The sequence below is a fragment of the Canis lupus genome, chromosome 15, assembly GCF_048164855.1.
Source record: "Canis lupus baileyi chromosome 15, mCanLup2.hap1, whole genome shotgun sequence".
In the NCBI taxonomy this organism is placed as follows: Eukaryota; Metazoa; Chordata; class Mammalia; order Carnivora; family Canidae; genus Canis; species Canis lupus.
In genome coordinates this window covers 33,434,501-33,461,632 of record NC_132852.1, presented here as the reverse complement: position 1 = coordinate 33,461,632, position 27,132 = coordinate 33,434,501, and the positions used below count along the sequence as shown (strand labels likewise).

Genomic DNA, 27,132 nt, shown 5'->3' with positions numbered 1-27,132 from the left:
TGAAAAACTAAAAGTTTTTCCTCTAAGATCAGATAAAGGCAAGGATGCACACTCTCACCATTTCTATTCAACATAGTACGGGAAGTCCTAGCCATATCAGCTAGGCAAATAAGAGAAATAAAAGAAAGGCATTCAAGTAGGAAAAAGAAGTAAAACTGTCTCTTTATGCAGACAACATGACCTGATATGTAAAAATCCCTAGAGACTCCACTTAAAAACTTTTAGAGCTAATAAATTCAGTAAAATTGCGGATTATAAAATCAACATGGAAAAAAATTGGTTGCATTTCTGTATATGAACAATTTAATATCTGAAAGAGAAATGAAGAAAACAATCTCATAAACAATATCATCCAAAAGTGGACTAAAAACTCTGAGACACTGATGAAAGAAATTGTAGAAGACGTGAATAAATGAAGAGATAACATGTTTTCATGGATAGAAAGAATATTGTTAAAATTTCCATACTATCCAAAACCATCTAAAGGTTCAATGCAATCCCTATCATATTTCCAATGGTATTTTTCACAGAAGTATGACAAACAATCCTAACATTTATATGGAACCATAAAAGGATGTAAATTGGTGCAGCCACTATGGAAAACAGTATGGAGGTTCCCAAAAATAGATAAATTCTATTTCAAAATAGAATACTATATGATTCAGCAATACCAATTCTGGATATATAACCAAAGGAAATAAAATCACTATCCTAATAGTGATTAGTGATTAGTAGAGAGATATTTCTACCTCCTCCCTGTTTGTTGCAGCATTATTTATGAGACCCAAGACATGGAAACAACTTAAGTGCCTATCAACAAATAAGTGAATAAAGAAAATGTACATATAGACAATGGAATATTATTTGGCTATAAAAAAGAAAGGAAATTCTGTCATTTGTAACAATGTATATGACACTTGAGGGCATTATCCTAAATGAAATAAGTCGGACAAAGACAAATACTCTATACTCTCACTCTTATGCATAAGACAAGGAGTAAACTGGTGATTGCCAAGGGCTGGGAGGTGGAGGGAAATGGATGATTGTGGTGAAAGGGTACGAAGTATAAGTAAGTTCTGGGCATCTAACGTATAGCACGGTGACTATAGTTAACAATATTTTACACGTGAAAATTGTATGTTAACCTTATCATGGTAATCATTTTTTAAAGATTTTATTTATTTATTCATGGCAGACACAGAGAGAGAGGCAGAGATATATAGACAGAGGGAGAAGCAGGCACCCTGCAGGGAGCTCCATGCAGGACTTGATCCCTTGACTGGGATCATGCTCTGAGCCTAAGGCAGACGCTCAACCACTGAGCCACCCAGGCGTCCCATTATGGTAATCATTTTGTAATACATAAGTAAATGTATATACACTTTAAAGTTACACAATGCTATATATCAAATATATCCCAATAAAGCTGGAAAAGCTGAAAGCTATTATTCTTTAAACATTTTTTAATGGTTCGTCATTTTCTGATAACTTTCTCCATTTTGTCAATTTTTCTTTTTCTTTTCATTTTTATTTCTCTGCAGGACTTCAGCCTTGTTAATTAAGCAGCCTTGTTTAGTAAGAGTTTTAGAAATCTTACTGTGGAAATGACCAAAGACCAAGAGGTGAATGAAGATGGGCTCTTCCCCCTCCACACACCTTCTCACTCCTGTGATAAACAATCTACCATGAGGAATTTTACGTGAGAATCCTGCCTCAGAAAGGTGTTTACAACAAAAACCAGAGAGTCTGTGAAGAATCACAGCCAGCAGGGTTCTTGTTCTTCAAGAAGGTGTGAGCCTGGACACCTCACAAACATGCTTAGCCCTTCAAGAGATAGACATGAGGTACTGAAACATCTACTGTGACCCTTTGAGAGTCACTTTTGCTTTAATATATTCCTGAGACTGGGGATGATGAGTGCAAATAATGTACATAAAGTTGAAAACTGACAGGTTACTTGAAAAGCTTTGCCACGTTCATACTAAGAACTATGATTTCCTTGAAGATGGGCATGTATTTCAGATTCACTACATTGGGGCCTGTTCTAGAGTCTTGATGATGGTCTGCTTTGTATTCTTCTAGGCCAGTGTCCCAGCCAGGAGCATGCCAATGTGGTCATCCCTGAAGTCTTGGTGTTGACTGATCAGAGTTGAGATGTCCAGATAGAGCAGAGGAGGGTCTGTGAGCTTAATAACTTCTGTAGTGGCAATGATAGCATTACCATGTCCACCTATATCTTCACCAAATCCAGAAGCCAGCTTCTGGAATGAGAAGTGGAGTTGCTCAGCTTCCCTGACCACCCTTTCAGCACCATCCCTATGTTCCTTGGTGCTCCAGAATGAGATATGCTTCTGCATGCTGGCCCATAGGTACTCCACTTGCCATCCTCCTTTTTTTATATGGCTTTTGGATTTTGGCAAATCATTAAAATATTCTTCCACAGTGAGACAGATGATGTTTACAGTGTTTGAGCCTAACAGCCACTTCTTTGTCATCAGCTCATTGAGATGTTGCTCCAGATCCAGGAAAACCTTCCCCAGCAGGCTGCGACAGCCCTCTTTTGCAATAGTGTCTGAAATCCCATCCGTTTTTGGTTGGCTCAGGGATATGCCCTCTTCCATTTCATTCAAAAAAAAAAATTTCCTTTTTAAACCAACGATAAATTCTTCAAAGCTTTGACAGTTGTTGATAGCTGTCATATATTGAATATAGTGTAGGTATCATTGACTTCTCAGCTGTTCTTTATACAACTGAACTTCATCTTTGCATCTACTTAATAAGAATTCATTTGCTAAAGACAGAGACTAGTTTGTGTCACAAACCTTTGTTTTTGCTTATCTGAGGAGCAACTTCAAGAATTTGTTTAACGTCTAGAAAAGAGTGTTACTTGATACCCACTTTGTTCAGCTTTAGGCTCAGCATCTTTTATCCAGTCTTTCTTGTCTGTTTCTAGTGCTTTCTGCAGCCAGATGATAATGTCTGAAGTGAGAGTTGAAAGGTACCTGTGGAGCAGATCAGGGACTACTTTAGAGAAAGTAAAGGTTGATATCCACTTCTGGGCCAGCTCCACATCCTCTGTCATCTCTGTGCTTGTGTAGGTGTTTGACACCCATGTCCACAGGCTCATAATTTCATTTGCTTCTAGGTCTTCTAACTCAAGGTCCTGCATCCATGTTCTCAGAGCCTGGTGGTACATGTTCAGGAGGTTTCTGAAAATCTCATAATAGGGAGGAAAACACCTAACCATCAGGTTTTTGGCAATGACAGGTCATCCAGGACATACTTACTTATGATTTCCAGGTGGCAGATAAATCATATCTTGTTGGACTCCTTGGGGTCTGCTTGTGTGGCCTCAATTCTAGTACTCATGGCTCTGTCTAAGACGGCAAACATTTTCTCCTTGCAATTCTTGGGCCTCTTGGAAGAAAACAAGCTAGTTTACTACTGCTTCTTCTTCTTCTTCTTCTTCTTCTTCTTCTTCTTCTTCTTCTTCTTCTTCTTCTTTCTTCTTCTTCTTCTTCCTCTTCTTCTGCCAGATACACATTGGCCAATTTGTCTTCTTTTTTTGATGATTCTGACAACTGAGACCAGTAAGTGGGGTCACAGGAGATGGCCAGCAAACTCTGCAGCACTATCCACATCTGCTTGGCTAGCTCATCTGAGAACCCCTGCATGCTCCCAAAGTAGCCACGGATGAGGATCATGTTGTTCACGTTCCCTCTGTCTACATAGGACTGCTTATAGATCAGCCCATCTTGGGAATGAGCACTCCAGCTCCATCGGCTTCCAGTCAACCTGCAGGAATGCCCCTTGTTTAATGAAGTCCTGGGTCCCCCTCATAATCTGGGGTCCTGAATTGTCCTTGAGGGTCTCTGAAGCTGCAGTGAACTGGCTATGCCACATCACAGCATACTTCATATCCTTGACTCTCTCGATGGCACTGATGCTCTGTTTCCAGTCTTTGCTGACATCGGCAAGGGACTTCTAGATGTGTCTGATGCCATTCAGTAATGTGTGGAGCTGGCTCAGGCCCATGTGGCTAACCTGTCCAATCACAAACGGATAGTGGCCATCCATCTGGCCTCTGTGGAGTGCTTTTTCCAGCCTGATGCTCTTCTTTGTCCAACTGGCCTCGGCACTGAAGCAGACCCACTTCCCTTTGGAACACCCTTGCAATCTGTTTTCTTGGTGCCTAAACATTGGGTAAAATCCCTGCACCTGTAACACTAGAGTTACCCTTCTTCACTGCTACTGGGCGCTCTGCAGGAAGTGCCACCCAGTTTCTCGAACATGTTAATCACAGTTACTTTAGAGTCTGTCTTTTGTATGATATAGATCATTTGTAGGTTGTCTCCATTATCCATTTCTTTTCTCTTGGCTTTTAGTCATTTGAGTCACTCTATTGTCATTCATGGTAATTATTTACTTATTTATTCCTTGAAGGAAAAAAAGGAATAAAAGAGACTATCAATGTTGCCATATCTCAGCAACTAGAAGGAAGTAAGGTTTAGGGGCCCATCTGGAAGCTAATTTAGGTTGCTACAGAAAAACATAAATTAAGGCGAAGATAAAACTGACTCCAATAATTTTTATACAGTGCTGTATACTGTGTAAAAACTCTGAATAGTGCTAACTTCCAGAAGAGAGTGCTTATTTATTTTTTACTTATAGGTAGTTACAGTAGGGAATTGATCACCTTGATACAATCAGAGAATGGGAAGCATGCAAGCTGATTTCAGGCTTTGTGAGAACTATTCTATTTCTAGTTTGAAGTAATCCTAAAGTAGGACCTTTCATGAATATTAACTGAAAGCAAAGGTTGTTTACCTGACCCATTCCCTTGCTAGGCTTTGGCCAATTTTCCCTTCCCCAGTGCTTGGAGACTGGCAAAGGCTCTGCTTAACTTTCCAGCTTCTTAGTAAATCCTTTCTTCCTGGCTTCTCAGCCTCTTACACTGAAAATGTTAGGAATAAATAATATCCTCAGGGAAAAAAGAAGCACAGAAAGTCATGCTCACAGTTTTCCCATTCTCTTTTCTCCCAAACCTAAACCCCTCAATTCCTAGCAGCCTAGATAACCCTCAATTCCATTTTTTTCCTTCTCCTAGCCCTAACAGAGCTCTTAGCTTTAAAATTCAACTTGACCTCCTGGTTGGTGCCAATTACTAGGGGAGAAACAGCAGAGCCTGCTGAGCTTACGTCAATGTTCTTTTCTCTTGGATCTTAGCCTTTCAAGTTCTTACTATGTTGCTGTATGATTATTTCAAACAGATAATTTCAAAACTTTTTTTTTTTAAAGATTTTATTTATTTACTCATGAGAGACACACAGAGAGAGGCAGAGACATACGCAGAGGGAGAAGCAGGCTCCCTGCAGGGAACCCGATGCAGACCTTGATCCCAGGACTCTGGGATCATGGCTTGAGCCAAAGGCAGAAGCTCAACCACTGAGCCACCCAATGCCCCTCAAAACATCTTTATCCACTTTTAAATTTTTTCCCTTAGAGTGTTGGTCTGCTACAACTACCATAACTATATCATCATAACTATAAAAAATATATGGTATTTTTAAAAAAGATTTTATTTATTTATTCATGAGAGATAGAGACACAGGCAGAGGGAGAAGCAGGCTCCATGCAGGGAGCCCAACGTGGGACTCAATCCCGGGTCTCCAGATCAGGCCCTGGGCTGAAGGCGGCACTATACCGCTGAGCTACCCTTGCTGCCCTTATAGCATTTTTAATAAAGATTTTATTTATTTGAGAGAGAGTGAGCCAAAGAGAAAGCATGAGTGGGGCAAGGGGCAGAGGGAGAAGCAGACTCCCCCATGAACAGAGACCCTGATGCAGGGCTCAATCCCAGACCCCAGGATCATGACTGGAGCCAAAGGCAGATGCTTAGCCAACTGAGCCACCCAGGCACCCCAAAAGCATAATATTTTTATGTAAAAATTAAAATTCTCAATTTCTCAAAAAAATATTTGGAAAAATGAGGCCCACATTCTTGTATGGAATAATGGCTTGAGGTAAGTAGCTCCTGTTCTTTTAATTTCAGGTATACGCTTTCCAGTTTTAATTATCTGGATTACTCAGTGATCCTCGAGAGTCAAAAAAGAAGGAGATCCATAATCAAGCTTTGAATAATGCTAATACCTAATTGTGTTGTATAAAAGGAGAGCTGAAGGCGACATGAGAATGCATATTCAAAAAAAGGAAAAGGAAAATAAGAAGACTGTTGTATCATGGAAGTCAAGGGAAGACAATGTTTCAGGACGGAAGGCAAGAAGATTGTGCCGATTAACTGTTCTAATTCTATATTGAGTGACTGAAGTGTAATTAGTGATTTTGAAAGAGTATTTTTAGTAGAATAATGGAGATGACAGCCAGGTTGGTGTGGCTTAAGTAGTCAATAAGATATGTGGAAACAAAGTAGTGAATGTAGAGGGCTAGTGAAAAAGAGTCTGTCTGTGACAGGAGGGTAAGAGAAAAGATGTTTCAGGGGAAAGATGGGGTTGAGTAATAAATTTCAGACAAGAGTGGCCTTTCTTTACTGTCTTCTTCCCAGTGCCATCAGCCAGCTTTTTCTTGCTTCCTTGCAAGATGAAACGCTGCTAAGATATTTTCTTGAAGGCGAGAGACAGTGAAAGGTGGTCAGCATTTTCATCTCTCAAACAAGAAAGAAACAAGGCTCGCCAGGCCATCTGGAGCCTGATTTAGGTTACAACCGAAAAAAGTAAATTAAGGCAGTGAGAGGCTGACTTCAACCATTCCCCTGACCTGAGGAGCCACAGCATCGTCAGAAGTTACCCCGCTTTCCTGCCTTTACCAGAAATAGTCGAGAGACAGCAGCACAAAAGCTGCCTTTTTTCCTTTGGAAAAGCAAGAGGAGCGCTGAGACATTTTCCCCCTAGCTTCAGGGATCTGTTAATTGGCTCCCCAGTAAAATTACAGAAGCAGCCTGCCTGATAATGATTGTAAATGACAGAGACGATCAGGTTTACCTTGTGATGTCCCCAGGGGACTTGCAGTTAGTTTAGTCTGAACTTAGCATCAGCTGCTCAGGTACCTTGCTTCCCAGCACGCAGTGGCTGGACTCATCCTGTATTCTTTCAAGCCTCATTAGTGTTCCAGCCTTCTCTCCCTCTCCCTCCCATCCCCAGCAGCCTCCTGCCTCCCACTGTCCCCCTCCTCCTTCTCAATTTCCAGGACTCCCAAAGCATGCCAATCGAAAAACTGAAGTCAGATTCCTTGCAGAGGTTGGGTTCTTTTGTCTTCTGGCCTGGAAGAAACAACCAACTCGTGGCTTTGAGCTGCGGGTTATTATCCCTCCAGGAAACTATACACCAACTTCACTGAACTCCAACCTCTATTAACTCCTTTACAGTTCGAAGGTACTCAGCTCGAGGATTTTATAGTTCATTAGAGGTGTTTGGAATGTACCATGGGTCTTAAAGAGAAGTTAATATGCCAAATAGCTAAATGGTGAAGGAGGCAGTTTTCATTAAAACCAAATCTCCAGTCTTTTAATTTTCCAGAAGCCACCGTGTATGTGGATGTAGTTACATATGTCTGCGTATGTATGTGTGGAAATATGAGGATATTTAATAGATATTACATACATATTACATATACGTATATAATACATGCAATCTATGTGTATTTATACAGTATGCGTGTGTGTGTATGCATATGTAATATGTATCTGTAATATATCACATATCCATATATATTAAAACAAAGTTTAATGCATAGATCACTTATGGACCTTGTTAAAATGCAGAATCTCATCTAGGTCTAGGAAGAAGCCCACTCTCAGGTAACATAGATGTTGCTTTTGGGGACCATGTTTTGAACAGCATATCTTTCTTTTTTTTTTTTTTTTTGAACAGCAAATCTTAAAGAGGTCTTTGCTTATTCCCCCCAAGCTTCTTCATCCTAACCTAACTGCCCTACTCCTCAATTATCCACTTGACAGAGGGCTTTTTTGTCATTTCTGAAAATAACAAATACTTAGCTACTGAGGAAAGCAGACTCTGGATTGGAGTTCTGGTTTCCTGTTCCAGAAAGTATACTGGGAAATACCAAAGATAATGTGAAATCTTTTAAGATTTTTATGAGTTTCCTATTATTTCTTTAATTTGCTAAGTTGAGCAATTACCTAACGAATTTCTAATTAATCTTATCCGTTTCCACATATGCGTACAAGGTTATAAATTCACATTTTGTTCTTATTTAGATGTATACCACATTTTTTTAAATTGTGGTCAAAAACAAAATTTACCATCATAACCATTTTTAAGTGTACAATAGAGTACATATAGTGTTAACTATAAGCACATTGTTGTACAACAGATTTCTGGAACTTTTTCATCTCACACAACTGAAACTTTGTCCATTGATCAGCAACTCCCTTTTTTCTCTCCTCCAGCTCCTGGCAATTATTATTCTCCTTTTTGTTTCTAAGAATATGACTACTATAGATAACCTATGTAAATGGCATATTCAGTATCGGTCTTTTTGTGACTGGCCTGTTTCACTTACCATAATGTTCTCAAGATTCATCCACATTGTAACATATGACAGAATTTCCTTCTTTTTTAAGGCTAAATAATATTTCATTATACGTATATGCCACATATTCTTTATCCATTCATTCACTGGTGGGCATTTGGTTTGCTTCCACCTCTTGTCTCTTGTGAGTAATGCTGCAGTGAACATGGGTGTGCAAATATCTCTTCAAGTTCCTGTTTTCAATTTGGAGGGGTGACATACACTCAAAAATGGGACTGTTGGATCTTATGGTAATTCTATTTTTGATTTTTTAAGGAACTTACTTTCCCATAGCAGCTGCACCATTTGATACTCCTAACAACAATGTGCAAATTTCCAACTCCTCTAGATCCTCACTAATGTGTATTTTTTTTCTTTTTGGATAGTGGCCATCCTAGTAATTGTAAGTTGGTATCTCATTATGGTTTTGATTTGCATTTCCCTGATGATTAGTGATACTGAGCATCTCTTCATGTGCCTATTGGCTATCTGTAATGTCTTCTTTAGAAAAGTGCTAACTCTGGGAAACGAACTAGGGGTGGTAGAAGGGGAGGAGGGCGGGGGGTGGGAGTGAATGGGTGACGGGCACTGGGGGTTATTCTGTATGTTAGTAAATTGAACACCAATAAAAAATTAAAAAAAATAAAAATAAAAAATAATAATTAAAAAAAGTGTCTATTGAGGTCCTTGCTCATTGTTTTTTTTGTTTTTTTTGTTTTTTTGTTTTTTCCTTGCTCATTGTTAAATTGGATTGTTTAGGCTTCTTGCTGCTGAGCTGCAGAAGTTCTTTAAATATTTTGGATATTAACCCCTTATGGTAAGCCATATGGTTTGCAAATATTATATCCCATTCCATAGGTTGCCTTTTCATTCTGTTGATTTTTTCCATTGTTGTGCAAAAGTTTTTAGGTTTGATGTAGTACCCTTCTCTATTTTTTTTTAATTTTTATTTATTTATGATAGTCAAACGGAGAGAGAGAGAGAGGCAGAGACACAGGCAGAGGGAGAAGCAGGCTCCATGCACCGGGAGCCCGACGTGGGATTTGATCCCGGGTCTCCAGGATTGTGCCCTGGGCCAAAGGCAGGCACCAAACCGCTGCACCACCCAGGGATCCCCCCTTCCCTATTTTTGTTTTTGTTGTCTGTGCTTTTGGTGTCATATCCATGAAACCATTGCCAAATCCAATGTCATGAAGCTTTTCTCTTATTTTTTATTCTAGAAATTTTATAGTTTCAGGATTTATGTTTAGGTCTTTAATCTATTTTTTAAATAATAAATTTATTTTTTATTGGTGTTCAATTTGCCAACATACAGAATAACACTCAGTGCTCATCCCGTCAAGTGCCCCCCTCAGTGCCCGTCACCCATTCACCCCCACCCCCCGCCCTCCTCCCCTTCTACCACCCCTAGTTCATTTCCCAGAGTTAGCAGCCTTTACGTTCTGTCTCCCTTTCTGATATTTCCCACACACTTCTTTTCCCTTCCCTTATATTCCCTTTCACTATTATTTATATTCCCCAAATGAATGAGAACATATAATGTTTGTCCTTCGATTGACTTACTTCACTCAGCGTAATACCCTCCAGTTCCATCCACGTCGAAGCAAATGGTGGGTATTTGTCGTTTCTAATGGCTAAGGAATATTCCATTGTATACGTAGACCACATCTTCTTCATCCATTCATCTTTCGATGGACACCGAGGCTCCTTCCACAGTTTGGCTATTGTGGACATTGCTGCTATAAACATCGGGGTGCAGGTGTCCCGATGTTTCATTGCATCTACATCTTTGTGGTAAATCCCCAGCAGTGCAATTGCTAGGTCAGGGCAGGTCTATTTTTAACTCTTTGAGGAACCTCCACACAGTTTTCCAGAGTGGCTGCACCAGTTCACATTCCCACCAACAGGGCAAGAGGGTTACCCTTTCTCCACATCCTCTCCAACATTTGTTGTTTCCTGCCTTGTTAATTTTCCCCATTCTCACTGGTGTGAGGTGGTATCTCATTGTGGTTTTGATTTGTATTTCCCTGATGGCAAGTGATGCGGAGCATTTTCTCATGTGCATGTTGGCCATGTCTATGTCTTCCTCTGTGAGATTTCTGTTCATGTCCTTTGCCCATTTCATGATTGGATTGTTTGTTTCTATTTATTTATTCATGAGTGACACACAGAGAGAGAGACATAGGCAGAGGGAGAAGCAGGTTCCATGCGGGGAGCCTGATGTGAGACTCTGGGATCATGCCCTGAGCTGAAGGCAGACGGTCAACTGCTGAGCCACTCAGGTGTCCCTGAGTTAGTTTTGATATATGGTGTAAGGTAAAGGTAATGGTCCCACTTCATTCTTTGTAGTTGTATGTGTAATCCTGTTTTCCTATCACCATTTGTTGGAGGAGCATATCACAAATTCTAAAATATAGTCTTTCAATGATCATTTAGATATCAAAAGTTTGTAATATCCATTATGAAATTTTAAATTTGACCCATGGTTGATTTAGATTTTTTGTTGTTGTCTTATTTCCAAATATGTTGGTAAATTTTATTTGTTGAGGTCTGGGTATTTGTTACGAATTTTGAATTTTATTGCAATGTGGTTGTTATTATCACTGACTAGTTCAGAGAGACTAGCCTTGTGGATGACTCCATAGGAAATTAAAACATATAATATGTGTGTTGGAAAAGAATGTCCATTTGTTACTCATTAGATTATCTATCAACTATCTATCATCTATCTACCTCCCATTCAATCAAACTAGTTAACTAGTTTACATTATTCTATGTAAGTACTAATCATTTTTCTGCTTGATCTATCATTTAAGAAAAGTGTGTTAAAATTCTTCCCTATGATTATTGATTTCTCAATTTTCTGTATAATTTTGTTAGTTTTAGTTTTATATATTTTAAAATATATAAATATGTTAGTTTTATATATTTTAAAATATATAAATAATATGTCAGTTTTATTTTATATATAGTTTTATATATTTTAAGGTCATCTTTATGCATGAATTTCAGAATTGTTATATTATTTGGTAGTTGAAGATTAGTATTATGGTTACAAAATGAAATTTTTTTCTTCAGTAATGATTTTTGACTTAAGGTATACATTATCTGATACTAATAGTACTTGTTTGATCCATATTTTTCTAGTATATCCCTTTATTTTTTTTCAGTTTCATATTTTCTGAATCATTACATTTTATACTATAAACAACATGTAACTTAAAAATCTAATCTGAAAAGCTTTATCCTTTACATAACAAGATTAGTCCATTTTCATTTATTTATTATCAGATATTTGTATTTATTACTAACCTTTCCTTTTTTTTTTCCTACACGCTGTTCTTTTAATTTGCTTTTCTAAAAAAAATGCTGGTTTCTCATGAATTGAGTCACAGTTGATTTGGAAGTCATGTATTCTTCCCTTTGTCTTTAAAGTTAATTCTCCAAATTTTTGACATGCTAAAGATTGAACAAATGCTAAAGTTAATAATTTTCTTTGCCCTCCTCCTGAACAATGATAAGATGTTACAATAATTTTGCTTAATCACACCTCTTTCATATCCCCTATTATTTCTATTTAGTTATTTTAGTTTCAACTTGTTTTACCCCTTCTAAAACTATTATTAGTAGTACTACAATTGACATGTATTTATATTTACCTTAAAAGTTTCTGTTTATTTTCTTGTCATTGGTCCTTATATATTTCTCCATCATTTGGAGTTTATTCTCTTCTTTCTGAAGTATATAGTTTACTAGCTCTTTCAATAAAGATTTCTAGGTGTTATGTTGTCTATCTTTGTTTATATACAATTGCCTTTATGTTTGCCCTCCCCCTTTGAATAGTAATCTGGATAGTATAAGCATGTACATTTTTTACCACTTTTGTTATTTTAGCCCTCAGCATTTTGATGTTATTGGTCGATTACCTTTTCTTTCCTTAATTTCTTACGGGTAATCGCTTTGTAGGGAATTTGCTTTCCTGTCCAAGTATAGATATGTCTATATGTAGAATCATTTTAATTTTCTCTTTCATGACTCACTGGACTTCTTATATCTCAGTATTCCTATATTGTACCAATTCTAAAAGATTTTTTTCTCTCTTTCTCTTCTTTCTTTCTTTCTTTCTTTCTTTCTTTCTTTCTTTCTTTCTTTCTCTTTCTTCTTTCTTTCTTTTTCTTTTTTTTTCTTTTTTGGTATCATCCATGTTATCTCTCTATCCAGAAATTGAGTTATTTCTATATTAGACTTCTTCATTCTCTCCTCCATGTCTCCTCACTTCTCTTTCATATTTTCCATTTTTATCTTTTTATTTTACATTTTATGTAAATTATTCGGATTTATCTGTATCTGACATTGCTTCCATCGACATTGAATTTTATGTAATCGGCTATTTCTAGAAGTTCTAATTCTTTTTTTAACTCTCGCTGCTCATTTTTTCACAGTTCCTTTTCTTTCCTTATGATTTATAATCATATCTTTTTAACCTTCTTCATCATTTTAAATGTATCAATTCTATGGTCTTTTTTCAGATTGTTCTAATCTCCAAAGTCTGGGGTCATGCTAACCCTCTTGTTTGATTTGTTTGCTGACACTGATTTATGAAGACAATTTCCTCATTTCAATTCTAATTTCTTTATTGCAGGCATATTGTCAGTTTTTAGAAAAATTTGAATTCATTACCACCCCACCCATACCAGTGGAGTCCTGTTTGTTCTGAGTTGTAAAATTCTTTCCTGCAAAGCATTATTAATTTCTTTCTACAGTTATCTCGATAATATTATTTGTTTGGAACCAGATTTTATTTTTCCCATTAACTTTCCCAGTTTTAAATTCCTGCCACACAGCGTATAAATTTGGATACTACCCTTACATATAATATGAACTTGAGGCTTCAATTTCTCATGATAGGTGTTTTTCATACCAATATCCCTAAGCAGAGATAAGCTTTCTTGTGCCTTTTTTGGGCCAGAATGAAGAACTTGTTTATTGCCTCTTAACACAGATAAGCTGATCTTTCACGGGTGATGGTTACCTTGGATCTCAGTTCTTATCTGTATTTCCTAGCTCCAGGTGGCATTACAATCCCAGCCACTAACTAAACAGTCCTACATATGAGTCTTATATCTCTCACAGGCATTCTCTCTATGACCTCTTGCTTCTGGCTGAAAGTTTCCACTTATTTCAAAAACGGCTATATATTTAAAAATTCTGTTGTTATAACTTACTGAACATTTCTGAGTATTTGGAGCAGGAAGAAAATCTATTTGAATTCAATTAGTCATACTGTTGAAAACATAAGAGTCAGAGTGATCTTTCAAAATATAAATAAGAAAGCATCATTCCACTATTTAAAATTGTTAAACAGCTTCTCACTGTACTTAGAATAAAATATAATCTCTTTCTCATGGTCTAAAACTCTTTCTTAATCAGGTCCTGCCTATCTTTTAATATCATCTCATGCAACTCTTCCTGTGGTGTATTCACTATTCTCTAACCATACTGGCTTGTTTTCTTTTCTTTAACATGCCAACTTCCCTTTCCTAAGACAGTGTTTCACAGGATCCTTCCAATCCTTCAGTGGTTCCTGAGTAACACATTCTCTACCACATCAATATGTTTAATTCTTTTCTATTATGAATGAGCACATAATTAATGTTCAAAATCTTTTAGTTCAACTTTTTGCTTTTATAGAATAGTAAAATGAGTTGGGAAAGGAGCTGAGAAAGTTTTAAGAACTTGCCCCAAATCCTGTGTTTAATGAGACATCTTAAACAAGTACTCATGTCTTCTGATTCCCCCACCCTATGTCTTTCTGGTGACTACTCCAATGATTATAGAAGGCCCAAATCAAGGATTTGGGAAGATAGGAGATAGACTGCAAGGTGATCCATGACCTCCATCCACTTACATGATGAATTTTGTGGAATATATAGACACATTAATTTTCTGGGGAGGAAGGTTGTACCTTTTATCCAATTTTCAAAAGGGTCAAAACCTCATGTCTTTTGCCCATTTCATGATTGGATTGCTTGTTTCTTTGCTGTTGAGTTTAATAAGTTCTTTATAGATCTTAGATACTAGCCCTTTATCTGATATGTCATTTGCAAATATCTTCTCCCATTCTGTAGGTTATCTTTTAGTTTTGTTGACTGTTTCTTTTGCTGTGCAGAAGCTTTTTATCTTGATTAAGTCCCAATAATTCATTTCTGCTTTTGTTTCCCTTGCCTTCATATGTGTCTTGCAAGAAGTTGCTGTGGCCAAGTTCAAGAAGGGCATTGCCTGTGTTCTTTTCTAGGATTTTGATGGATTCTTGTCTCACATTTAGATCTTTCATCCATTTTGAGTTTCTCTTTGTGTCTGGTGTAAGAGAATGGTCTAGTTTCATTCTTCTGCATGTGGCTGTCCAATGTTCCCAGCACCATTTATTAAAGAGACTGTCCTTTTTCCAGTGGATAGTCTTTCCTACTTTGTCAAATAATAGTTGACCATAGAGTTGAGGGCATAGACATGGCCAACAAACACATAAGAAAATGCTCTGCATCACTTGCCATCAGGGAAATACAAATAAAAACTATAATGAGATACCACCTCACACCAGTGAGAATGGGGAAAATTAACAAGACAGGAAACAACAAATCTTGGAGAGGATATGGAGAAAGGGGACCCTCTTGCACTGTTGGTGGGAATGTGAACTGGTGCAGCCACTCTGGAAAACTATGTGGAGGTTCCTCAAAGAGTTAAAAATAGATCTGCCCTAAGACTCAGCAATTGCACTGCTGGGGATTTACCACAAAGATGTAGATGCAATGAAACGCCGGGACACCTGCACCCTGATGTTTCTAGCAGCAATGTCCACAATAACCAAACTGTGGAAGGAGCCTCAGTGTCCATTGAAAGACGAATGGATAAAGAAGATGTGCTCTATGTATACAATGTAATATTACTCAGCCATTATAAATGACGAATACGTACCGTTTGCTTCAATGTGGATAGAACTGGAGGGTATTATGCTGAGTGAAGTAAGTAAATCGGAGAAGGACAATCATCATATGGTCTCATTCATTTGGGGAATATAAAAAATAGTGAAAGGGAATAAAGGGGAAAGGAGAGAAAATGAGTGGGAAATATCAGAGAGGGTGATGGAACTTGAGAGACTCCTAACTCTGGGAAATGAACAAGGGGTAGTGGAAAGGGAGGTGGGGAGAGGGGTGAGGTGACTGGGTGATGGACACTGAGGGGGGCACTTGATGGGATGAGCACGGGTGTTATGCTATATGTTGGCAAATCGAACTCCAATAAAAAAATATAGAAGAAAAAGGGTCAAAGCCTCAAAAAATTCTTAGAAACCACTGGTCTACACATTGTTTATAAACTATTATGTTCCTTGCATATTATCTCTTGTCTTCATATCAGTTTTCCTATAAATAGGAACTGAACAATCATTACAGAGGTGAAAGACCTATATCCCCAAAACTATAAAACCTTGATGAAGGAAATTGAAGATAATACAAACAAATGGAAAAATATTCCATGCTCATGGATTCAAAGATTTAATATTGTTAAAATGTCCATACTACCCAAAACAATCTACAAATTTAATGCAATCCCTATCAAAATACCAATAGCATTTTTCTCAGAATTAGAACAAATAACACTCACATTTGTTTGGAACCACAATAGACCCTGAATAGCCAAAGCAATCTTGAGAAAGAAGAACAAAGCTGGTGGTATCACAATCCAGGATTTCAAGGTACACAATTCCAGATTTGAAAGCTATAATAATCAAAATAACATGGTACTGGCAGAAAAATAAAGTTAGATCAAAGGAACAAAAGGGCCCAGAAATGAACCTACACTTAAATGGTCAATCTATGATAAAAGAGGCAAGAATATACAGTGGAGTCTCTTCCATAAATGGTGCTCGTAAAACTGGACACTTACATGCAAAACAATGAAACTGAAACACCTTATTATGACATACACAAAAATAAACTCAAAATGAATTAAAGGCCTAAATGTGAGGTCTGGGACCATAAAACCCCTAGAAGAAAACATAGGTAGTAATGTCTCTGACATTGGTCATAGCAATAACTTCCTAGATATGTCTCTTCAGGTAAGGGAAACAAAAACAAAAATAAACTATTGGGACTAGATCAAAATAAAAATCTTGGGCACAGTGAAGGAAATCATCAACAAAATGAAAAGGCAATCTACTGAATAGAAGATCTTTGCAAATGACATATCTGATAAGGAATTAATATTCGAATTACATAAAGTATATAATTCGATATCAAAAATCCCAAATAATCCAACTAAAAAATGGGCAGAGGACCTGAATAGACATTTTTTTCCAAAGAAGACATACAGATGGCCAACACAAAAGAAAAGATGCTCAACATCACTAATCATCGGGGAAATGCAAATCAAAACCACAATGATATATCCTCACACCTGTCAGAATTCTTATTATCAAAAAGACAAGAAATAACAAGTGTTAGTGAAGATATGGCGAAAAAGGAGCCTTCTTGCGCTTTTGGTAAGATTTAGTAAATTTAGTAAATCAGTGTAGCTACAGTGGAAAACAGTGTGGAGTTTCCTAAAAAAATTAAAAATAGGGATCCCTGGGTGGCGCAGCGGTTTGGCACCTGCCTTTGGCCCAGGGCGCGATCCTGGAGACCGGGGACCGAATCCCACGTCGGGCTCCCGGTGCATGGAGCCTGCTTCTCCCTCTGCCTGTGTCTCTGCCTCTCTCTCTCTCTGTGTGACTATCATAAATAAATTTTAAAAAATTAAAGATAGAAATAGTATATAATCCAGGGATGCCTGGGTGGCTCAGTCAGTTAAGCATCTGCCTTTGGCTCAAGTAATGATTCCAAGGTCCTGGGCTTGAGCCCACATGGGGCTCCCTGCTCACTGTGGAGCCTCCTTCTCCCTCCTCCTCTGCCCCTCCCCGCTGCTTGTGCTCACCTTCTCTTTCTGTCAAATAAATAAATAAATAAATTTGTTTTAAATCCCATAATCCAGTAATTCCCTACTGGATATCTACCCAAAGAAAACAAAGACACTAATTCAAAAAGATACATGTATCTCTATGTTTATTGCAGCTTTATTTAAATAGCCAAAATATTTTTAAAAAGTAGGTGTCCGTCAATAGTTGAATAAATAAAGAAGATGTGGTGTATGTGTACACACACACACACACACACACACACACTGGATTATACTCAGTCACAAAAAAATATGAGATCTTGCCATTTGTGAGAAGATGGACAGACCTAGAGGATATCATGCTATGTGAAATAAGTCAGATAAAGACAAATACCATAGGATTTCACTTATATTGGAATCTGAAAAACAAAACAAATGAAGAAAGTAGAAACACACCCATAAATACAGAGAATAAACTGGTGCTTGCGAGAAAGTAGAGAGATGGGGAAAAGGAGTGAAGGGAGTGGGAGGTACAGGCTTCCAGTTATGAAACGAGTAAGTCATGAGGATAAGAGGTAAGCATACAGCATACAGGTAGCACTGTATGGGAACAGACAGTAGCTGCATTTGTGGGTGAACATAGCATACCATATAGAGTTGTTGGATTACTGTGTGGTAGGTACACCTACAATTAATGTAATACACTGTGTCAACCATACTTCAGTAAAATAAAGGACTGAATAATCATTATGGATTCCTTTATGAATTATGACAATATCTACTATATTGCCAAAGGATTTAGTGTTATGATTTGTATTAAAATGTTGCCATTTATGAGCAAAGGATTTACTTCCGGAGTTATGGAATCACTTTGCACATGAGCCTAAGGGTATTTTGACAATTTTATTTATGAAGACTGGCAATATAAATACTCAAAAGTTGGCTATAGTGCATATACCTCAATATTTCTTTAGCCATATTTCTGGTCCCAATCCCCTAAAATACTGAAAAATAAAAAATTACTCATTCTGATTTCTCTGCTGTGTTGAAAATGAGATCATTTGTGGGATAAGCTTTCACTCTGGAGAACTGAGTTTGAGATGCTAAACAGCTTGATTGATATGTGTACAGCAGAGATGTGGATTTTAAATAAGCATAGGAATAATCTTTACTTTTCTTTCTCAGGAATATTTTGTTTCTACCAAATTTGCTATGTATATAAAATGACCTGGTGGAATGATACTGCCTTTGCAGTAGATGTTTGATAAAATGTCTTCCCAGACCATGAATCAGTTTCCCTTCCTTCACTGGGGGCACTCTCCACCTCAGCCATTGATAGCTGGAGTGGAGTGGCTAAAGCTGAACCTACTACATACTTTCTTTCAGAAATTAGGATTTGAGATTCAAAGACAAGCTAGTGAAATCTTTGATGCATCTATAACTACCTATAAATGTGGAACTGCAAGAAAATAAATGTTGCATATGTAATGAAAAACAAACAAAAAAGTCAGTCTGTAGAAAGTGAAGGATGAAGATGACTCAGGTAAGCTTTAAAAAGAAAAAAAAAATCCTTGATCTCTGACAGCTTTCCTTATAATTACTCCTTTTTTTCCCATATAGGCTGAGTGGATTGTTTTTACCAACAAAGTTTAACTAATATAAAATTTTATTTCCTGTGGATTAGTGTTTTGTTTTTCTTTTGTGTGCTTAGATACAGAATGTTTGTAAGTGCTAGAGTCAACACAACCATGTTTAAATGTTGATTTGATCACTTGCTAATAAAGTATAATAATTTGGATGCAGGGACACCAGGGTGGCTCAGCGGTTGAGACTTTGCCTTCAGCCCAGGGCATGATCCTGGGGTCCTGGAATTGAGTCCCACATCGGGCTACTGCAGGGAGCCCGCTTCTCCCTCTGCCTGCGTCTCTGCCTATCTCTCTGTGTCTCTCATGAATAAATAAAATCTTTAAAAAAATAATTTGGGTGCACTCATACTAAAAATTTACTTGTTATCTGAAATTCAAATTTAACTGGGTATCCTTTCTTTTATCTAGCAACCTTATTTGTGACATAGTTTCTTCCTTTGTATAATAGAGCTAATAATACTAAATCAGCAAAGATATTGTTAAAAATGTCAAGGATATCATAAGCATTATTTAAAATAATGTATTAGATATATGGTTTATTATTTTCTTTCCTCTTCCCTTTACCTGTGTTGTATCTAAAACACAAGATGTTGCTTACAAAGCTCATCATTATAAGATAACCCATTGGGAGTAAATGGTTTATTTTGGAACATAGGGAAAAGTTTTAGACCTTTTATGCAATGAGGTCTTTATCCTCAGATTAGAGAATTTGGAATCTGTCATATATTTCTGTCTACCTGACTTCACCTAGGCACCCCATCCCAGGATACTGTAATGATTCATTCTTGTGCGAGCCATATAGCTAAGTCTTACTTACACACAAACTGGTTTCCAATTCAAATCAACATCTCCTCATCTGATCTTTCTTACCTCCTATAGAAGAAGATGAAGAAAGAAAGAGCATGAAGAATAATGAGAAGGAGATAATATACTAGCTTACTATTTGCCTGCTTAAGGATAAAGAATGTAGGATTCTTCATTTGAGGGCTCTTTACGTCTCGTCTCCTGTGTCTAAGTCCTTCTCATTTTACCTTGATGGCTTATATGCCCTGACTGGATGAACCCAAGAAGTACTGAAGAATCTCTTTTACATAACTCAGCCTAACATGTTTTCTGCTCAAGGGACACAGAGCAATGAACTTTCCTTACAGAACATTCATCATCCATTTCTTTATTTATCACTCCAGATCCAGTGGGATTGGATCAGACTTTGGTCTCTCCCCAGTATGGGCTTGCTGATCCACCACTAGGCATTGGGCACAAAAGTGGCATGCTTCTGTTTTTATTTTCCTGTTCAAAGTCACCATCTCTGGATTTGCTTTACAAGTAGCAAGTGAGGGGCTTGTGGAGAACATCCACGAGTCTAGTTTGGTTTTGAAGAAGCAGGGGCATTCTCCTCTGGGCTTTCCTTCTTTTTTCCTCTCCCATTTTCTTTCACAGTTTCGGTTTTACCTAAGTGTGTCTGGGATGATATTTTACTCCTCTGAGTCAATACAGCTTGCTTAGAATCACTAACAGAGATAGTTGCTGGCTGCAAACAATGAATGGTTGTAGTCAAAGGTTGTGTTGTAGTCTGCTCGACTGGATCAGTTGTAGGAGAATTATGTATTTTTGTAACTTTCTCTGATGTTGGCACTGTATTTGTCATTTCATATAAACCTTTAGATGAAGTATCCATTTTGTAACAAGAAGTGCTGAAAGGGATGGCACAAAACACAAGATCCGAGGGCAGTAGCTTAAAGTCATTGGCTGGCCGGGTAATCACAAACCTGTAAGAAAAGCCAAAGATAACTCCCAAGCTTTTGCAGGCAGGACAGTGTGGCTACAGACAATGGCCCAAACAAGGAAGTCTTTCTGCTGGGCCACAGGACGAAATGTTTTTTTGTTGTACTTTGCTTCATTGGTTTCTGGTTAAGAGTAAATATCTCTAGCAACGGAAGTCCTTGGCTAGGAATCAGAAGACTAACATTCGCTTCTGCCTCCAACCCAAGCATTTCTGACCCTAGTTAGGCATGACGTCTCCCTTCCCTGGACCTTCCTTTAGTCATCATTTTAATGGGAGAGGGTTAGGGTGGAGGTATTGACTGATTGATCTCTAACAGTCTTTTTAATATCCACTACACTAATGCATTTAGTCAGCACAATATTGAACACTTGGCCAAGCTTTATCAAAATCAGAAGGTCACATATATTCAGCTATTTTTATTCTAGCTTAGGCCTACTCTAATACTTATGCCACCAACTATCACAAAAAATGTAGTGTGGCCAGTGGGGGAAAAATATTAAACCAAAATTTTATTTGAAATTTTGACTAGTAAGCAAATAGCAAATGTCAATGAGTCTTAAAGAACTCCCAGAGCCTATCAAAATACCATGGACTTTCTTCAGAGAGTTAGAACAAATTATTTTAAGATTTGTATGGAATCAGAAAAGACCCCGAATAGCCAGGGGAATTTTAAAAAAGAAAACCATATCTGGGGGCATCACAATGCCAGATTTCAGGTTGTACTACAAAGCTGTAGTCATCAAGACAGTGTGGTACTGGCACAAAAACAGACACATAGATCAGTGGAACAGAGTAGAGAATCCAGAAGTGAACCCTGAACTTTATGGGCAACTAATATTCGATAAAGGAGGAAAGAGTATCCATTGGAAGAAAGACAGTCTCTTCAATAAATGGTGCTGGGAAAATTGGACATCCACATGCAGAAGAATGAAACTAGACCACTCTCTTTCACCATACACAAAGATAAACTCAAAATGGATGAAAGATCTAAATGTGAGACAAGATTCCATCAAAATCCTAGAGAAGAACACAGGCAACACCCTTTTTGAACTCGGCCATAGTAACTTCTTGCAAGATACATCCACGAAGGCAAAAGAAACAAAAGCAAAAATGAACTATTGGGACTTCATCAAGATAAGAAGCTTTTGCACAGCAAAGGATACAGTCAACAAAACTCAAAGACAACCTACAGAATGGGAGAATTTATTTGCAAATGACATATCAGATAAAGGGCTAGTTTCCAAGATCTATAAAGAACTTATTAAACTCAACACTAAAGAAACAAACAATCCAATCATGAAATGGGCAAAAGACATGAACAGAAATCTCACAGAGGAAGACATAGACATGGCCAACATGCATATGAGAAAATGCTCTGCATCACTTGCCATCAGGGAAATACAAATCAAAACTACAATGAGATACCACCTCACACCAGTGAGAATGGGGAAAATTAACAAGGCAGGAAACAACAAATGTTGGAGAGGATGCGGAGAAAAGGGAACCCTCATACACTGTTGGTGGGAATGTGAACTGGTGCAGCCACTCTGGAAAACTGTGTGGAGGTTCCTCAAACAGTTAAAAATAGACCTGCCCTACGACCCAGCAATTGCACTGTTGGGGATTTACCCCAAAGATACAAATGCAATGAAACGCCGGGACACCTGCACCCCGATGTTTATAGCAGCAATGGCCACGATAGCCAAACTGTGGAAGGAGCCTCGGTGTCCAACGAAAGATGAATGGATAAAGAAGCTGTGGTTTATGTATACAATGGAATATTACTCAGCTATTAGAAATGACAAATACCCACCATTTGCTTCTACGTGGATGGAACTGGAGGGTATTATGCTGAGTGAAGTAAGTCAGTCGGAGAAGGACAAGCATTATATGTTCTCATTCATTTGGGGAATATAAATAATAGTGAAAGGGAATATAAGGGAAGGGAGAAGAAATGTGTGGGAAATATCAGAAAGGGAGACAGAACATAAAGACTGCTAACTCTGGGAAACGAACTAGGGGTGGTAGAAGGGGAGGAGGGCGGGGGGTGGGAGTGAATGGGTGAGGGCACTGGGGGTTATTCTGTATGTTAGTAAATTGAACACCAATAAAAAATAAATTAAAAAAAAAAGAACTCCCAGAGCCTGGACTTGCATAAAAAGTCTTCGCAGGGAAGCAGGATACCTTAGTACTGCATCAGGCATATAGCAAATCCTCAGTAAATGTGAGTTAATTAATTAACCACCAGCATTCATGTCAGCACACTGAGGCAGAATAACCTTTCATGTCTTTCAACCTGTATTTCTTCATCGCTACCCCAAGTGGTCACCTCTTCTTTCCCGAACATCCAACTCAGGGCACCTCAGACCTCCTTTTACTGAATTTTCTCCCCTTTATCTTTCCTACTGAGTCCCCTACAATGTCTATAATTGTTTAAGCAAAACCTACTATAGTCACACATTCTCTTTGAAATAGAAATATCATTTCCTTCCTGGAGGTCCTCTGAAATATGGGATGCACGTTGTCCCAAATACTGAGCTCAATGGGTTTTCCAGAGGTGTTGGAGCAAAGGAATGGAGTTCAGGAAGAGAGAGAGACAGAGAAACGAGCATCATTTATGCTTCCTAGTACTGCTTCTAGAATATCACTGCTCCCCCAACGTCTTTGTGATTAATGCTCTATAGCTGCATCACCCTCCCTCTCGATTCACCGGTGTCATCTACAGATCTCCAAGCTTATTTGCTTTTGGCATTTGGGACACTTTTTCTTTCAAATTCCAGTGCCACTATCAGCTTATGTGCATGCAGTGTTTATGTGGGTTACAATTCCAACAGCCAGCACATTGCCACTTCCCATTGATCTTACCTCCAAACCACTTTCCTAGTCATATACTAGGTGTTATCATTTCTTGATATGCCCTGCCACTAAAATTCTATGCTTCCATAAATCATTCTCTGGCTGCAACTTCCCATCATTCTTTCCCCTTTGATTCCTGAACTCTGAGTACATCTACTCTTTAACCGCATCACGATTTTCAACACTTTTTCCTTTAAAGTCTGGTGTTGCTTCCATAAACCCACAATAAACCCTTCTTCCATTTCCTCTCAGGAGCTAATACACTTTGATTTCCTTTTCAATTCCCTGTGATACTTCCTCCATCTTTTCTCCCAGCAATGGCTATGCCTATACTTCATAGAGAAATCCTGGTGTTATATACAAATTCCTATTAGCACAGCCCTCACCTATGGCTATGTTTGCCTTGGCACCCATTCTTTTCCTTCTGATGAGTAGAAAAGTCTTTCCATTTAAGACTATCCCACTTTGAGTAACTTGGTTTCTTTCCCCTTAGAAAGGAGAACACGTTTCCTTCAATCTTCTTCTTCTCTACTGTTTTTAATTTCTCCTTCTTTTTTTTTAATTTTTATTTATTTATGATAGTCACAGAGAGAGAGAGAGGCGCAGAGACACAGGCAGAGGGAGAAGCAGGCTCCATGCACCGGGAGCCCGATGTGGGATTCGATCCCGGGTCTCCAGGATCGCGCCCTGGGCCAAAGGCAGGCGCCAAACCGCTGCGCCACCCAGGGATCCCTAATTTCTCCTTCTTATACTGAATCCTGTCCATTCCCATTGTGAGGATCTTACTTTGGACCTACATTATTGTGTTGTCTGTAGACTGCACCCTTTTCTTCCCCCTCCTACTCCCCCCATACACTTTCTTTATGTTCTCCTACATTGTGGTCAGATTGCTCTGACTTTCAACTGAAATCTGAACATGTCGCACCCATAACTTATATAGAGAGATCACAGTGGGCTAGAGATGAGGCAGTCAATAAACATTTACCCAATGACTCTAGCAGAAATAAGTAAATCTTTCCAATGTGGACAGTGGCTTTCAACTTTAAAAAGTTACATAGACATGGATGAGGGGTAATCTGAGTTTACATTTCATTTTTCACTGGGTACATGGACGTCATTCTCCTTATATGGTCAATATTAATTGGATCACCGGTTCATTCATGTTAAGTTACACACATGCTTCCTTCTTCCTACATAACTGTCTACTTCCCCCAGACCCTTTTTTGTAACTACGGACCTTGAGCTTTGTACTTCTCTTTCACATTGAATAAAGCAGCTTTGGCTCTTATGCTTGGATAGATGGGTAGCACTTTCCAAGCTAGCATACTCCCCTTTTTTGTTCTGGCTTGTTCTCCTCTTCATCTATCATGCGGTATAAGCCAAGGCACAGGATTCCAAAATTATCTAATGAGCCACAGAACACTTGCCCAAATGTCTTTCTTGGCTGGGGAGGAAAGAGAAAAACATGCGTCTGTTGGTACTTCAATTTAAGCAATAACAAGTATTTACTGGAAAGTTATTGTCGTTCCTTGCAGCAAAAATTTGGAAGACCCAAAAGCCGTTTCCTGTTATCTTTTATAGTGGCAGTGTCAAGTAGGAAATTAGGTTTATGATACGTTTTGAGCATCTAATCCCAGTGATTATTTTTATCACTGTGGTCTTTCAAGAGTATCTTGTGGGCATGGTATAGGATGTTGTTGTGCTAGTTTTTATTACTACTGCTATTTGGTAGCCATTAAGAAGTAATGATGAGTAACAGGTTGGGAAATTCAGTTTTCCAGCTATACAATGGGTTGAGATGTTAAATGACCTCCAGAGAGTAATCTTTTTATCCTACTCTACAACAGCTTGCAATCCCAGTCCTCTTGACACTGCTCTCTGGCTATAGTCAACAAAAGCAGCATGAGTAGCAGACAACAGGGTTAAAGCAGCAGCAAATGAAGTCACATAAGAACAGTTTGTTTCATTATGATTCCTTAGGGTAAAGAATAATGTGGGGACAGAAAATAAGTGGAGAAAGGAAAGAGAAGATACTGATACTGACAAGAAGCTGCCAGTGGCAGTTGTCCTGGACTTATAATCACTCATAAGGTAATCGTGGGTGAAGAGCCCAGGACTACAGATATGCAAAGGACCAGACTATGCTACGGGAACTTTGCACCTGGAATTCAGATGTACAGGGGTTCTCCCTTTTTGGCAGTATCTATTAAGACATACCAGGTGCAAGACCTGGAAAGGGCTGCTCCATGTGAAGGGAGCTCTGCTGATGTCCTCTCAACAAACAAAAAATATTTCCTTACAATGCCCTGCCCCTGACAACTGGTAGAGCACTAAATGTAATTTTAATCAAAGCTAAACTAAAAGACACCAATCAGTACATTACACATCCCCAGGCTGGACTTTACTGTGATTCCCAAACACTCAGATGCCCCATTGGTTGCGCCATAATTATGGCACATCTTTTCCCCTTGCCGTAATCTACTGCTCACCAGCTCAGTGGGCTAAGAAAATTCAAGCATTTTCCACTGGCCAGCCCGATCAGAATCTTAGACCCAAACACAGAACTCTTCTGCCTCATTTCAGCTGACATCATCAGATTTCTTTATCAGCTCAGGTGTATAGGAAGAGTGAGCCGAGCCTGGGTCAGACTGCCTTGGAGGGTCCTCTGCTTTTCCAGTGGGAGACAATGTGGTTTTAGGTAAATCCTTGTTTCTCTGAGTCTTGGTTTCTTGATCTGTTCAGTGCAATTAATAAACAATGCCCTACCAAGTAAATCTTTAGACAGATTAACTAAACAACAACTAAGCAGACAGGTACAGGGAAAGTGCTCCAGTAAATATTAGCTATTACAATTATTATTAATATCCTCGCTAAGGTGCAAAGTTGTTAGACCTCTCAGATGCTTCCTGCAGACTTCAATTTTTTTTTATTTAGAAGATAAGGATAATAATAGCTGCCTTATCTACCTCCTGGAATTACTGTAAAAAATAAATAGAACATGTGAAAATGCACTTTAAATTATAAAATACTCTGTGAATACAAGATTGTATTAGTTTTTGCTATTATTTCCATGCTATGGACCATTTGGAACCCAAACAGCCTGAATCATTTTCAGAAACCCAAAGTGGTAAGGAAGTGGGAACCCCTATTATGACAGGAGTAGACTCACTTTAATGTCTGACAAAATTGTTTGGTCCAAGGACAGAAGTCCCAGCTTACACCGCATTCTTCCAGACAAAACTGAACTGTAGCTCTGGACCATCCCACAGATACTCTTATCCAAATGTTGTTCCAGCTGAGAACTTATCCCTCCTGTCACCAGCATCTGAAGTAATTCCAGGACATGATAATTGTAGAAGGCCTGGAAAG

At 38.3% G+C, this 27,132-nt stretch overlaps 1 protein-coding gene and 2 pseudogenes across 6 annotated transcripts in view; all 3 read right to left on the bottom strand.

The window, feature by feature from the left end:
* Positions 1-1,479: 1,479 nt before the first annotated feature.
* On the bottom strand, positions 1,480-3,438 carry LOC140605522 (exocyst complex component 3-like; annotated as a pseudogene).
* Positions 3,439-3,441: 3 nt separating this feature from the next.
* LOC140604505 (exocyst complex component 3-like) lies at positions 3,442-6,897 on the bottom strand (annotated as a pseudogene).
* Positions 6,898-17,625: 10,728 nt separating this feature from the next.
* KCNU1 (potassium calcium-activated channel subfamily U member 1) overlaps positions 17,626-27,132 on the bottom strand; it is a 146,724-nt gene continuing 137,217 nt past the window's right edge. For 3 of the 6 annotated variants that reach the window (XM_072776405.1, XM_072776406.1, XM_072776407.1), the window contains 3 exons: positions 26,933-27,124; positions 25,097-25,207; positions 20,277-20,892 (listed from right to left, as the gene is read on the bottom strand). In XM_072776405.1, the coding sequence (XP_072632506.1) occupies positions 20,485-20,892; positions 25,097-25,207; positions 26,933-27,124 (711 nt within the window). In that variant the 3' untranslated portion in view covers positions 20,277-20,484. Of the gene's footprint in view, positions 19,995-20,276; positions 20,893-25,000; positions 25,208-26,932; positions 27,125-27,132 lie in introns of those variants that run through there. The other 3 variants (XM_072776408.1, XM_072776409.1, XR_012007664.1) reach the window with 3 other exon arrangements.